At 52.5% G+C, this 14,786-nt stretch overlaps 5 protein-coding genes across 5 annotated transcripts; 3 read left to right on the top strand and 2 right to left on the bottom strand.

The window, feature by feature from the left end:
* Positions 1 to 1,578: 1,578 nt before the first annotated feature.
* Positions 1,579 to 2,552, top strand: A1O1_04302 (uncharacterized protein; the record flags this gene model as incomplete). Its single annotated transcript, XM_007725197.1, has 2 exons — positions 1,579 to 2,125; positions 2,179 to 2,552. 2 exons carry the CDS (start codon positions 1,579 to 1,581, stop codon positions 2,550 to 2,552), a joined length of 921 nt encoding a protein of 306 aa, XP_007723387.1.
* A 754-nt stretch (positions 2,553 to 3,306) lies between these two features.
* On the top strand, positions 3,307 to 4,917 carry A1O1_04301 (uncharacterized protein; the record flags this gene model as incomplete). The annotated part of the gene is made up of 1 exon (XM_007725196.1): positions 3,307 to 4,917. The coding sequence occupies one exon, from the start codon at positions 3,307 to 3,309 to the stop codon at positions 4,915 to 4,917; it is 1,611 nt and encodes a 536-aa protein (XP_007723386.1).
* A 1,225-nt stretch (positions 4,918 to 6,142) lies between these two features.
* On the bottom strand, positions 6,143 to 6,853 carry A1O1_04300 (uncharacterized protein; the record flags this gene model as incomplete). Its single annotated transcript, XM_007725195.1, has 1 exon — positions 6,143 to 6,853. One exon carries the CDS (start codon positions 6,851 to 6,853, stop codon positions 6,143 to 6,145), a length of 711 nt encoding a protein of 236 aa, XP_007723385.1.
* An 884-nt stretch (positions 6,854 to 7,737) lies between these two features.
* A1O1_04299 (uncharacterized protein) lies at positions 7,738 to 10,075 on the top strand (the record flags this gene model as incomplete). Its single annotated transcript, XM_007725194.1, has 3 exons — positions 7,738 to 8,312; positions 8,384 to 8,629; positions 8,689 to 10,075. The coding sequence occupies 3 exons, from the start codon at positions 7,738 to 7,740 to the stop codon at positions 10,073 to 10,075; spliced, it is 2,208 nt and encodes a 735-aa protein (XP_007723384.1).
* Positions 10,076 to 11,202: 1,127 nt separating this feature from the next.
* On the bottom strand, positions 11,203 to 13,242 carry A1O1_04298 (uncharacterized protein; the record flags this gene model as incomplete). The annotated part of the gene is made up of 3 exons (XM_007725193.1): positions 11,203 to 12,567; positions 12,627 to 12,948; positions 13,025 to 13,242. The coding sequence occupies 3 exons, from the start codon at positions 13,240 to 13,242 to the stop codon at positions 11,203 to 11,205; spliced, it is 1,905 nt and encodes a 634-aa protein (XP_007723383.1).
* Positions 13,243 to 14,786: the final 1,544 nt, after the last annotated feature.

The raw sequence follows: 14,786 nt of genomic DNA, 5'->3' as shown, positions 1-14,786 counted from the left end.
ACTACCTGGGACCCTAGGGCATAGGCACACTGTGCCGGCGCCTTTCTTCATGCTGGGTCATAATTCGTCAAGAAGCCAGTCGGAGCCCCATGTTTGACGGTTGACGGTTGACAGTTCAAACTCGATATCGTTCATTCCTTCAGAAGGGGGCTAAGGGACCAGCCAGCCATAAGACCCAGTCCTTCCGGTGCCAATCGTACCACAGCAGGGTTCTTCTCTACCGGCAGTCTACTGCAATGGTGACATCCTCCTCCATCGTGCTACACCAGGGCTCAGGCTGCACTGTTTCTGGAACCGGGCTCGGCAAGTTGATCTTCTATCTACAACGGTGTCGGTAATTCGGCTTCGAGCAAAGGACTGAGGATCCTCAGACCGGCGATTGTGGGTGCCGGCGACAACACCGGGAAAGCACGCCTAGGATAGTCATCTCACGGTGGCTAACTCACTGCAAGGATAAGATGCAAATGAAGGACTGCTTTCGCCTGCCTTCCAATCGACGATGGGAATACATCTCGAGTTATGTCTGCCACTCTTCATTCAGTCTGCAAGCTAAGCAATTCCCACGGGTTCAGGACGTCCCAATCAATCAGTTCCGTGAAGCACGGTAGGTGAAAACGTGAATCTTCCACAACAAAGTCGGTCCAACTCCAACGGGCAGGGAACGCCACGTTGGACGACGCAGCACAACAGCTGTCACACTGACGATGAGGACCGGATGCTTGCAGCCCATTTTACATGTCTTCGACGTTTCAGCCCAGGACCGAACTACTCAAAACATAAGGTAACCTAGGCGGATTGCCACGTGTCCGTCGTACCACGTATATGGATCCCTTGCCTGTATACCTTCTTCATGCGATCCTAACCAGAACAAGCCGGAGCCCTCATTCTTGACACTTTTCCTGTCTCACCTCTGTGGAGCTGTGCACACATGGACTGTTTAAGTAGTAGTTTGTACAAGGATCTGATCTTGGAAATATTCGAACACTTCTGAGTGCTGCTTTTTGGACTTTCGGGCTACATTGGACAGCCGGGTCTCAATGCTGATAGGATAACCACATTAGGCGGCAGAAGATCAACCCTCCGATGAGCCAAATGCCGGCTTGCACATGGCTGGTCCGAGCCAGTCTGTGGTCCATGGCGAGAGGCTGTCATGAGAACTTGGCAAAGAACACGATTAGAGAAGCATCCCTGCCATTGTCGTCGCTGGAATGTCCGGGGAACGTAAACGCGATCGGGCCACTGTTGAATGAACAGGTCGAGGTCCGCTGCAGTCGACTCGAGTAAGCCAAGGTTCGGAGAAGTCTTGCTGTGCTGGGAGAACGGAAGGCAAGGCAGAGACTTGACCGCTAGCTGACCTTAAGCTATACTGCTTGCTTCGTCTAGAAGACGCAAGGAAGAAACCTGAATTTGTCTGCTTGCTCAGTTCCGAGGCAAAGAGTCGTTGCATTGCAGTACTAACAATGCGGGGAAACATTGCAACAGCACCGGCACGTCCTTTCACCCACCAAGAGGAACAGGTTTCCCCAGACTTACTCGATCCTGGATCCGATTTCAATCTCTGAGAGAGAGGCTTACAACATGGCGCCCGAGAGCTTTATTGTCTCAGGGGACAAACTGACCGGGCCCAAGAACAGCACCATCCTCATCACTGGGGGTAGCAGCGGGATTGGACTGCAGACAGCAGTTCTCCTCCACGACCTCGGCAACAATGTTGTCGTGCTGGATCGCGCGCAACCTCATGCGTCTGCACCGAAATCACTGACCTCGTCATCTCGATTCCTGTACCAGCAGTGCGACATAACCTTGTGGAAATCGCAAAGGGCGGCATTTGAGGCCGGTTTCCAAAAGTTTGGTTCCATCGACGGCGTCTTTGTGAATGCGGGGGTTGCCGAATACAAAGATCAGTTTTTCCAAGATGGAATGGACAAGGACGGTTTACTCGAGGAGCCCGACCGCCGGACGTTGGACATCGACATGCACGCCGCCAACGATACAACAAAGCTGGCCATCCACTACATCAAGAAAGGGCCCGAAAAGAAGAATGGAGGGAGCATTGTCATGACTGCTAGCCTCGCAGGTTACCTTGCCAGCGCCGGGGCTCCCCTGTACAGCGCTGCCAAACACGGTAGGCTCTCGATGCCAATCCTGCCCTTTTTTTACAATTAACTCTGTCCGCAGGTATCGTAGGCTTGATGCGGGCATTGAAAAACGACACCGCCAAACTAGGAATTGCTATTTCAGTCGTTGCGCCGGGCATCACTTTGACGGACATCATTGCGGGACGAAAATCCGGAGAGTCTTTGTCAGATTGGGCAAAGAGGATGCGGGCGCTAGGAGTTCCCATCAATGACCCCTCGGAGATCGCAGCTTATGTAGTGCATTTGATGAGCCTGGGGATGGAGGCTAACGGCAAAGGGTTGCTGATCCAGGCCGGTCGCGCAGTGGACGTAGAACAAGGTATTGCCACCTCGAGAAAGATATGGATGGGAGAAGAGATGTTGAGACTATTTCGGGGTGGGAGAAATGCACCGCTGTTTCCGAATCGGTTGTAGATAGAGCTGCCCCCGTGTTGACGGCAGATCTTGGCTGCCATTAGAACCAGCCATCTCTCTGATTGACTTCCTTGCTGTTGTGCTCATTCGGTCTTCGGAGGCCGCTTGGGGCATAAGCTAGAGGGAAGACGAGGGAGGTGGGTGAGCTGTCGCTGTTCGATAGGAACCAACTCCAGAGTGGCGGAAGAGGATTAAAATTGAAACTCGAGGCGATAAATGGCCGATCCGGTGGCTCTAGGTGCGATGTGGGGGGGAATATCAGCAGGGGAGCAGGCGATAGAGGAGCGGTAGTTGGTGCGTATCAAAAGGGTCAAAGGGTAGCGTGGTGTCAGTGCTGCTAGTTTGATGTCTGGCTTTTGGGTCAGAAGCAAGTCGAGCCTCAAGCTGCACATACAACGTTCATCCTGTGCAGCCACCGGCGTCGCCATGATCCCAGTTGGGCATCTTGCACACTGCAGCACACAACAATCCTTGATGATTTCATTCAGATCATCAACTCTAGCCGCTGTCTGGCTTGTGATATGGTACAGGAGTACGTACCAAAGTCATGAGCATCTCCAGGCTCTTCCTTTCCTTGACTACGCATAGTCTTAGAGGCTCCTGTCGCTTCACAATTTAAATCCTCGTCTACCCTTGTCTGTACTGTCTGCGATTCTTCTTGAATCATGATTCTGTCTGAATGATATTGGCGAGCTCTTTACTCTGACGCACGAAACACTTACGCCTGCAGTGGTCGATATCGTCGCCACTCCTCATGTCCGTCGTGGTGAAACATTTGAATGCTGACTCGACCTTCCTTCTTGTCTTCTCGCATGAAGAGACTTCTCACGCTACAGACCTCCCATCTGTCAATGGAAGATTATCAGTTCTCATTGATCCTTGGCTTGCTGGGCCGTCCATTGTCACAGCACCCTGGTTTGCAAAGACAGAGCACAGAATCACAAGTGCCATCCAGCATCTCTCCGAGATAGAAGAACCTGATGTGGTTATTGTCTCGCAGAACAAACCTGACCATTGCCACAAGGAAACCCTCCTCCAACTCCGCCCTCATGGAAAGACTATCATCGCAGCCGAGCCGAGTGCTGCAAAAACGATCAAGAGCTGGAACTATTTTGATCCGACCAATGTCCGTGGCATCCTCAAATACGACCCCAGGTCCAAATTTGGTCGGTCTCTACAGATACGAATCCCTCCGCTCTCTCCTCTTGGTCTCCCTGGCGAACTCAATATCGCATTCATTCCAGCCAAGTCTTACATGACTGGATTGCATAACGCGTTCGGGATCACATATCAGCCTCCCACGCACACCAGAGCATTTGCACCCGTCTCCACGGTCGATCTTCCCAGGACGACAAGATATTTTCATGTGCCCTTGACTCCAACGACAATGCCGCCCTCAAGCCCTCCTCCGCTCATGTCACCTACCGTGGCTAGACCCATGTCATTTGATGGATCTTCTCGCAACCACGATCTTGCATTGAGTCCTCGATTGTCGCAGATTAGGAGACACCGGCCACGGTTATCCAGAGACTGGAACAGGACCTCCGACCTATCGCCGAATGGTTCCGATGAACCCAGCATCCAGGTCGTTCCAAACCCAGAGACTGGAGAGATCGTGGATCGATTCGTTACAATCCCAAGTCAATCACCGCGGCTGGACTCTCGCTCCCAGTTCAAATTGGGTCACGCTCCTTCTGCGTCTGGACACGCTTTACCGACGCCTCCTGATTCTCCCGCCACAATGCCGGCAGTTTCGAGCGAGTGCTGTTCCGCCGGGACTCGGTTGTCTCCTTTGAGTCCAGCGAGCGGTCAAACCGATCCAACCAGCCCGGCCCTTCAAAATTCCGTGACCGCTCTCGTTTCGATGTCGGGCCTGTCTCCAGTCACGCCCGCTCGGCCAAAGGCCATATCAATCATTTACTCGCCGCACGGTCTTCCTCTCACGGATCTCCAGCCGTACATTCAGAATCACCTAGTCCGGGTACCGGGGGCCCTTCCATTAACCCTACTCTTCCACTCCTTCGACCATGCCCAGAATCCATGGTATCTCGGAGGCAACATCATGACGGGCGTACAAGGTGGAGCTGAACTTGCTCGCTCACTCATGGCGCGATGCTGGATCAGCGCTCATGACGAGGTAAAGGACGACCATGGTCTGAGCGTCAAGAAATTGCGCGTCAAGCGCGTCACAGCCGACGAAGCGACAGAGTATCTATGGGAAGGCGAATACGGTAAGTGGTTGCAGGGAAGAGGTTGGACCTGCAATGTCAGGAGTCTTGACGTGGGCAAGGAGATGGTTATCCGTTCAGTGAGCCCGAACTCTCCGAAGCAGTCTAGCGTTGAAGGCCCACGCGAAAGCTCCTGAACAACAGAATGTTTGTGCCGCGTATCGTTGCCTGCCGGGAACGAAAAGGTCATCTACGCGTCTATGCCATGGTGGAGCTCCGTCTGTGAGAGAATATATCTGTGTCGCCGCAAAGGTATTACCAGCAGTGGCAGTGACTTGTAACGACCTACGTGGCGCGTTCACTTGTCTTGAACCAACTACCTATCCCGCAGGCTGGAAGAACAACCATGCACATCCCCAGAGGGGCCCAGGCAGTCCTGCCTTCGTTCGAGCCTTTGCAAGAAGCGCGAGCGCATCGAGTCACTAAGGAACCACTTTGGGCAGAACTTTGTTCTTCGATGAGCACAATTTGGAAAAAATTTTGGGGGAATTCTTTCCAAGATCGAGCTGAGCATGTATCCACAGATTCAAGGCATATCAAACTTCAAGCGAAAGAGTCTCAAGATCAAGGACGACATGAATACAGCCTAGAAGATCGGAGAGAAAAGAAGATCACTGGGAGGAAGGCTTTTTTCTTCGATGACCAATACTCTACTACACCTTTCAAGACTCAAGTATCTGCCGAGACTATAGTCAATCGAAGATGTAATATGATACCATATTCTATCTGGTAAGAATTGATGACTGGACGTCTGGACCCCTAATGCTTAACACCACGCTGCTGTGCACTCTGGACTTCCAAGGAGATCGCAGGTCAAGCGTGCTCCACTTGATTAAATCTTTTTTCTTTCCATTCCCTTCAATAGTAGAGAGGAGGCACTGTTGCATTTGGTCTGATATACTTTCGAGCAGCCAGGGGTCCCATCCATGCATATGCACGACACGATCAACCGAGTCCGATGCACTAGACGGCGCCGTGCGTGACCAATCCCGCCTTTTATCTTCTGACAAGGATTGAGGAGAAACCTCCCGTCTTCGTCCACCTCTTTGCAGGGGACTTCGCTCTGTACCTGAGCCTTCTGGTGGCCCATGTCCTAATCCTTGCATGGCCATGATTGGTTTAGCTACCTCATTCGGAGGACAACCGCGGAGGAGTAGATGCCGACTCTGCCTGGACGCGTGTGGACTTTTGGCTCAACTGTCAATATTACTGCCAGTAGGCTGCGAAGTCATCCAGCAACGCGTGTAACTTCCAGTTCATCACCTTCAACTTCAAAGGGATCTGATTGCACATTCTGATGAAGGAGTCCGGGCGCATTTCGAAATCGGAGGGGAGCAACATTGAGTAATCGTAACTCAATTCTCATGTAGCATCCTTATCATCCTCGACCTGCTCTAGCTGGTTGATAGGAGGCCAATGCTCGGATTGTTGTACCTCGAACCTCCCAACACAGTTCACAATAATCGCGTTGGCCTCGTCCAAGGGATGACCGTCATACATCGAGACTCGGGCGATCATTGTGTTGAAGTTCTCCCGTCGGTCCGTGGGATCGAACCATTCTGGCCAGATGATCGACGTGTCCATGGCCGGGCCTGTACGCCGGTTACATCTGTGCTCGTTAACCGTCAATTCGAGATCAGCCACAGTGGAAGCCGGCACGACAGATATGCAATAGATACCGTTCGCGATGAGGGGAATGCTGAAATACATATGGAGATTTGAAAGTTTGTAAACCACCTCGGGAGGGAACCAGGCTTGTGCCAGCAGCCTTATGGATTCTTGGATCATCGTGGCCATAGCCCCGTTATGGAGGGTGTCCAGCGGCCCTGCGGTGCCATACCCAAACCCGACCACCATGACCAATATACCACGTGAGGGACAATAAAAGGCACGGGGGAAGACGCCGCGGGCACCACGGAGAGCAGTGTATATGAAATGGTGGATCTTTCTCCCGGGAACGTTCTCCTGTATTGCCTTGGTGACTTCAAGAGATGTTGCAAGGGGAAATATCTCTTCAAATTCGGGATCCTCGTTAAGAGCTTGGACCGCAGGATGTTGGTTGATTTGCTCCATTATTCCAAGTACCAGCTGGGCGTCAGCCGCGGAGTCGACCTTTACTCTGCCCTGTCGAACGTATGCCCCTAGACGGTACCGTAGGGCTACGATGGTGCCCACGGTGACAAAGACAGATGCCCATATCAGGGACCTAAAGAAGCGGACTTTTCGTGAGGGACCAAGCGGAAAGGGGTCCGAAGGCTGGTATTGGGGTTTCCAGGGTTGAAAAGCACTCGAACGACGCTGCAAGAAGAGCGGAGTCGTAGAGGAAAGCTTCCATTTCCATTGACCGAGAAGGGCCCGAGTGGGTATCGGCCTGTTCGGACTGCGGAGAGGGGTTGTGTGTAGATGGACTGTTGACCAGCGGATCATCTCCCCTCAGCTCATAGCAAAGCTAGGGCATATCCTTTACGTCCATATAAAAGAGGCATGGAACGATTTGAATGCTAAGGATGGTGAGGACGGAGAGCAGCTGAAGAGATTAAGTCTTAGACTTCTTGCAAGGCTCGTCATGCAGTCGTCGGACACGGGGCGGGGAAAGCGGGAGCCCGCCGAGGCATTGCACGTCAACTTGTGCAGCCGGGCGTGTCGCGCCTATGTGGCAAGGGTGGTTAGGCGTCGGACGGGCAAGGCATGACGGGTATCACCACTGCCAGTGCGATATTTGTAGGGACCTTAAGGTAGGTACCTATGCTGGGCTGAGGAGGCTACTTTAGCTGGGAACCTAGGCGCCTAGGCGAATTTCCTCGCCGCCCCGAGTGTCTCTCCATTGGGTTGCCTCAACAGCTTACGTCATGGAGAACGTCGTCTTCCTTCTACAGAGTATCCTGCATACTGTGATAGCAATCTCGCCCGTCTTCGGTTTCTGACCATCAGCAGCGGTATTGTATGTGTCTAACAGTATGGGTGAGGTCCTGTCGCCCGCCCAGTCGGCTGCGCTCTTTGACATATTAACCCACCATGACACTTACGCACAGATCCGCGAGTTCAGAAAGCCCGGCACCCTCGCCCACTATGGCCCGCCGTTTACGGCCAGACCTGGACAGCCATCCAATGCCCCTTTCTTGCAGGCTCTGGTGTCGAAATTTGTGTTGAACTTACCGGGGCTGAACAACCTGCCTGAAAAGTGGTGGAAGGTCCAATGTCATGATATCATCGAGAACCTTGAAGCAGCCAACCTCAGCGAGAGCTACGACAAAGGGGTCATTGGGAGTCGCAAAACGCTCTCTACTGCCATCTCCGCCCTGATTGAATATCCCGTTCGAGGTGTCTATGGTGGCTTTCCTGAGATCAAGAATCATGACTACAACTACGACATCCGCAATGCAGACGACCTTAATCGAGCCTTCCGAGAATTCCTGAGCGATGCCGTCTATGGAAATGTCCTGGATGAGCTCGTCCAGAAGACTGCCGAAACTGGCAACCTGGAAGACCATGGACCGCAGGCGAAGGCGGTGCACGAATTCGTGCTTGTCAAGTGAGCCACTTTGTCAGCCTGCTTTGTCTAGCTTTCCAGTCTATGGAGCAAATTGCTAACCGGGCACTCAGCCTTGCGTCTTTGATGCATTACACGCTCATCTTGTCACCGAAGGGCCAGTATTTGCTGAAGCTCGTCGACAATGCCAACAGGCTGGTACCATACATGGTCCTCAAGCAGACCTTGAAGATCGGAAATGTGGCATCCATGCTCAACGGCATAGTCAAGATTGGACTGGCCAAAATGAGCGTGACCAGTGTAACAAACTGGATGGGTTTGACGTCAAACCCAAACGAAGGCATGAATCTAATGCAAACGTGAGACGGCCTGTCCTTGCCCGGAAGACGTGATCTTTATAGTCACTGACGTCAATCAGCATCATCTCCACCGTCCTGAACTGGGATATCAAAGACCTCGAATCCCGCGCGTCCAAGATCGAACGAGAACGAGCCAAACTCGGCAAAGAGCAACTACGTTCCTTGAAAGATTACACCAACAAACCTCAGCACGAGCAGGATCGCATCCGAACACAAAGCCAAACGCAGCACATGTCGATCGTCACCGCCATCTTGCAGGAGAGCAAATGCTCGTCGACCGAACTGACCGATTTCCATCACCAACAAGCCCTCGAATACCTCTCGATCCACCTCTCGATCCGTGATCGAAAGCAGTTGATACAGTGCCTTTGCAAAGGCACACCGGACCACCTGACCGTTTCCGTGAGGGAAGTGATCGAGGCTTACGAGCCTGTCATACGACGAATGCACAATGCCATTGATTTATCATCGACGCTGTCTGACTTTGAGTACTTCCTCAAGGACTTGATCAAGCTGGCCAAGGTCCAAACAGACAAGTCGGGTAAATCGATTGTGCCTACGGTCGGGGACTTTGTGCAATTGCTGCGGAAACATCAGAGAGCCGCTCATGCCTTCCTTCACCAATGCTGTAAGAATGACAAGGAACTGACTGGATGGTATCTGGAGTGGTCAAAGCAAGCGGTATCGCAGTTCAAACGAGATCCTGGGCCTGACACGAATCCTGACGATCCTGAGATCACCAGCAAGGGAGCAGGGAAGCTGACACGGCCACTCCACGAGCTCTTCCAATCATTGCCCAAAGAGACACAATCGCACATCATCCCAATCCTCGACTCTCATTCGATATTCCTTGAAAAGATGCATAGCCAATCGGTGGCCCGCCTAGCAAGTGTTCTGAGATCCCCGCCATCCAGGGATCCCGCCATTGCAAAGATCTTTGCCAATTCCGCAGCCAGCCGTCCGCCTTCTCGATCTGCGAGTCCTCCCCCACGGATTGATCCCCGGAGCGCATCGACGCCCACATTGGCCGGAGAAGGGACAGACGGAAACGACGATGCAATCCCCGAAGTCTCGTCTTCCCCAGGTCCAGGGGCGTTCCTGGCTCGCTGGCAAACTTTACTTGACGCCACACCCATCACTCCGTTGACACAATCCGGCCCGTTGCAAGCAGCAAGCAGTCCTGAAGTGGTTCAAGCCAGCTCCGCCGACGTAGACGGAAGGAGGTTGGTTAAATTCGGATCACAGGAGGCAAGGGGCGAGAAGATCCGGGCCGGAGGTCAAGCCGGGCACAAAGACAGCAATAAAGATAATACCAACCTCAAAAGCAAGGACTCCGCAGGCCCTGGACTCGGAGTGAGGGAAAGACAGAAGGACCTGAAAATCGTCATTGATGCAATGGGCAGCCAGTTCCGCCAGCTCTTGGGCGAGAAGGGTTGTTACTGGTAGGAAGGGAAACCGACCGGGTTTGAAAATACCCTTGAGAATGATGCAACCTAAATGACTCGTGACGGTAACAACCGAAGGCCGAGGACACCGACTCCAACAGCCTCAACCGGCACCTCAGAAGAGAATGGAAAGAGAGTGAACACTGTCTTCCTGCATAGTGACAGGCTGGACCCAATGGGCCCGCTAACCAAAGATTTCCCAGGTGTTCATTTTCCCACTGGCACGCGAAAGGTGAAAACGGAAGGGTGCGGAACGGCTCGATTCGATTCCCTCTTCTACATCTAGTCAACGTGGACACGAACACAAACGTTGAACGTTGGCCCTTTTGAAACTTTGAGGAAACCTACTATGGCTCATTAACGTATTTACTTCCATCGACCAGGTTCATCTCATTCTTGGTCGGTGTAATCTGAGTAGACGGCCCCTGCACAACCTTGACAGAATGTATCCGCTGAAACACACCGGCTGTGATGGTAACAGAGGACTGTGCAGGGGTCAGAGAAAAAGGCTATACATAAACGTATCGGTAAACACCTCATCGTATAGGTATGCGCATTAGGCACGTATGTATATAACAGCACACCAAGTGTTCTGTGACTTGCCCAAGGAGGCAGTCTCCTCTGTCATACCACCTCGCTGTAAGGTAAATGCACCTAGAATGCCTTGCTCGGGCCTTCCCAGCCCGTTCATCCCTTGGCCAACCCCAGGCAATATCTTTTACCAGACCATACACCTCGAGTAGAGTCAAAGGGCGGCTCAAGGAGTTCGTGATGCGCTCTAAGCCCATTCAATCGTCCAAATCGTTCACGTCATCCACCTCAACTCTACCAATAGTCCCCAACAAGTACACAAATGATGGGCCCAACGCTTGCCATCATAGTCGTCTCGATCCATCAACGCAATCTTTCGTATGCGCACGAGCATGTAAACTCTGTAAAGTGGTGATTCTCGACCAATCGTCTTCTTATCCTAGCGTTGCCGCAATCAATAAAGATGCGTAATCCCTAATGGAAGTGCTCTGCGGCGGTGTTCGCAATCGGGTATCGTTGTTTCTATACGCCAGAAAAAATGCTCTTCAAATGGTTCGTTAACACGTTTGAAATAAATGAAATCAAGGTTCCCGGCTTTCACCGGCCTCGCATTTGCATCATCCTAATCCTTCGCTCGTCATCTTGGATCGAACTCAGGTTTCTGTGTGAAGCCGAGCGGGAATTGCTCATTCCCGCATCGGGAGGACTCGATGCCAAGCTTCCCGGGACCCTAGAAGAATTGCGAATGTAAGCGGTCGGAGGCTCTGTAAGCGCAGGAGCGCTCGGTCCTTGAACAACCGCTCCGTATGTGGGTAGGGAGCTCGACAGATCCGATCTCGGGACAGGCGCCTTAACCGCGGTTGAGTAAGAAGGAACCTTTGCCAAGTCCTCCATGTGGTCGAACTGAGGGAATGGTGTTCGAGTACCAGACTGATGTCCTTCGTCTTCTTCAGAGGTCCGCCGCGACATGAGGTTACTACCTGGTTGGCTTGGCGTCGTTGATTGAAGTCCGGATTGAAATGCGGTGTCGTAGGGGCTGATTCTGGGATGTGTCGCAGAATTTCGGGGATCTTGAGACGCAAAATAATCCTCCTGCAAATGAGCAGAGGAGGAATTCCTCCTGGAACGTGCTGTTGGGTCTCCCCGATATAGATCGTTCTCATCCTCCACCAAAGGACCCGAAAGGCCACCGCGTAGATTCTGAAGCCTATTCTGAAGAGCTATGGGTGAAACATATGTCCCATTCGTGATGGCGGCAAGGCTGGCCAGATTTTCTGACGAGGTGTGGCGACTGTGCAAGTAAGGCGTGCCTGGAGTCGACAGAGCCGTCCCCGGAGTCCTGTAGCCATCCACGTCGGAATACAACAGATCCAGCGTATGCTTGCCATAAACCGGCGGCGCAGAATTGGCCAAGTCGTTCGCTACTGCGGCTCTTGATGCTTGTGGTGTTTGATCGATGAGGTCATTGTTCTCGTTGATTGGCAGACTAGGTGAAATATAGAAGGTGACTGGAAGGTTGGCTCGTAGTTCGGAAATATGACCATCCGGGTTGTGCAGCTGGACATTGAACTTCACCTTGTGGCGCACTTTGATGCCTTTGACGTTACAGTCCTGAAGGCAATGGTTGAGCGATTTCGGGAGCTCCAGATAGCGAGAGAACTGATAACCCTCTGCTACTTCGTCGATAACTTGTTCGTCCACTTCGGGATTGATCCGGTAGACGTCCGCGACTATGACCCTTTCCGTTTTCATGTGGCCATTGCTGAGGGCGGAGATGCCCCATTCTGGGTCGACGACAAATTCTTGCTCTTCCTTGACCTGAGTGGAAACATTTCCAATGACGAGACCTTTGAGCAGCGAGATCAGCTTGAAATCGACCTGGACAAAAGACCCGAATGCCACGGCCTTATTCGGTATGCATATAGAATACTCAATCTTGTTCGGCCAGATGTTTTCCACTGACTGCCGGACGAGTTAGTGTCATGAAGCCTGGCGAGGCGTAATCTGCGGGGGTTACACACCATAGCGTGAGAGAGTTCCAAAGCATTGGAATCGAGAGTCCGGACGATACGCAAGGGTTTCCTGACCACGATATCTCGGCCTCTTTTGCGACTGATTTGTGCCTTGAGCCGATATATGATCCAAGCATCTTTCAGTCCTTCCACACTTTCAGGGAGAGAGCCTTGTAGAACGCATTGAAAAGGCCACTCGTAGTTGTCTGGCTGCAGGACCTCCGTCTTTCCTTTCCCCGGTTCTCGAAATACCCAACTCTTCTCGAAGAATGTTCGCTCTTTGGATGCGGTCCGTCGGCCGGACATGGAGGAAGTGGAAGTGGTTTGCCATCTGTACACGTGGGCAGTCAGTACATGATTATGCCTACGCTAGCCACGACCAGGTGTATGTTTGAAGCGGTACTCACGACATATGCAGGATGCCACTCAAAGTCAAATCGATATGCGATATGGTGAGAGGTTCAGTCAGGCACAAAACGACGGTGCCGGACAGCGAGGCGCTCGAGGCCTCATCCTCACTACCCCGAAAGACAATATAATCATTGTCCAGGCGGATGTCGAAATACTTGACGCTGCTGCTCGAACCGGTATTCGAACTGTGGCCGCTCAGGAATTTGAGAGCCATGGCTGGCGACTTGGAGCGAGGGCTGGCGACGAAGTGACGGTTCGCTGGAGCGTTCGAACAAGAGCTAGAGGGGCGTTGACTCAAGAACGAACGTGAGACTGGCTCATGTTGGACGGAGGTGCATTCGGGCGAATGCTTGCGGTTTAGACGGAGCAGTGGCCGAAGCTATTGGAGTACCCAGACAACATTAGAACCGTCAGAAGGAGGATGATCTGGGCGAAGGAAGACCTCAGAGCAGAGCAGATTGTGCAGTTGCAAGCAGCATATGACAGTTTGGACACGAAAAGGCACACCGAGAATTGAGGTGGATTAATTGCGCAAAAAAGACATGGGATGACATGGATGGAGGATAATGGATAAACGGATTGGATGATGAGGTACACTGCAGAACACCGTAGTGAGGGACGCAGAGTGAGTGGACTGCCATGGGTCATGGTGGCAACAATTAAGCTTGGAAGGTTAGGCGTGAATCGGTCAGGCTGGGTACGTCGGCGATGCACGAACAGCCTGAGCCGTCCTTTCAGGCCTTAGGTACCTTAGTACCTAGGTAGTAAAGAGCTCAAACGGCATACCAAATTGGGCCATCCATATGCCCTAGCATACCTGGTAATACGGGCAACGGGCATTGGGCATTGGGCATCGGGCAAAAAAGGTGGAAATCGTAATATGGAAACAGTGACAAGCCACATACCGTCGTTCTTATCAAGCGATGGTCCCCTCCAACTGCAGCTACAGGCTCTTTAGGCCCAGACGCTCGTGGCGGTGATACCCGTGGAGGAGTCAGAGTCAAGCTCTCGCTGGGAGTCGGCGCGGTTGCTCTAGGTGCAATTGCTGATGTACCTGAAATGATGAGAGATGGTCTAGGCGTCAGCGATGGCAGCGGCGGGCTAGGGATCTCTAGTCCTGCTGCTGATGGTTTCGGCCCCGCTGCCAGCGAGTTCACACTGCGTCTTCCCGCCGTAGTAGCTGACACCGATGCGGCGGCAGTGGATCCTTCTTTTATCTCTGTTTCTTTGGCATGTGTTTCACGGCGTTCTTCTTCATCTGCTTCGGCCTCGCTTTGCACCTGGTGATACGTCGACTGATATGTGTGTTGACTCAACCCATTGCAGCAGCCGATAATGGTGATGGCTGGAAGATGAGTCCGTGAGGTGGTGATAGTGGCAGTGGCAGTGGTAGCTTTATCGATATTGGGGCTGGCACAGACATGATTGACGCTGGTACCGGTGCTGCCGCTATGCCTGGTGCCCTTGGTGGAGCTGCAGTCGCAGTCTCGTTCAATGACACTTTCTGCCTGCACCTCTCCCGGAAACAATGATGCTCTTGTTGGAGATGGCAGTCGTGACAATGCAGCCTGTCCTTGTCTCTTATCCAGCTCCTGACCGTCTGGCCTCATGGTCTGCTTTTGCGTCCGTACCCGCAACCTTTTCACTTCACCATTTTCTGCCCTTATGTGTGATGGATTTATGAACGGTCCCAGGCTATCTCCCACTGGCAGATCTCGCAAGATCGCCCTCATTTCTGCCGATCGACCGCTCCCTAAC

Source organism: Capronia coronata (genome assembly GCF_000585585.1).
Source record: "Capronia coronata CBS 617.96 chromosome Unknown acBCG-supercont1.3, whole genome shotgun sequence".
NCBI classification, from domain to species: Eukaryota; Fungi; Ascomycota; class Eurotiomycetes; order Chaetothyriales; family Herpotrichiellaceae; genus Capronia; species Capronia coronata.
Note: the sequence above shows the minus strand (reverse complement) of the source record. Positions and strands in the feature narration are given on the sequence as shown.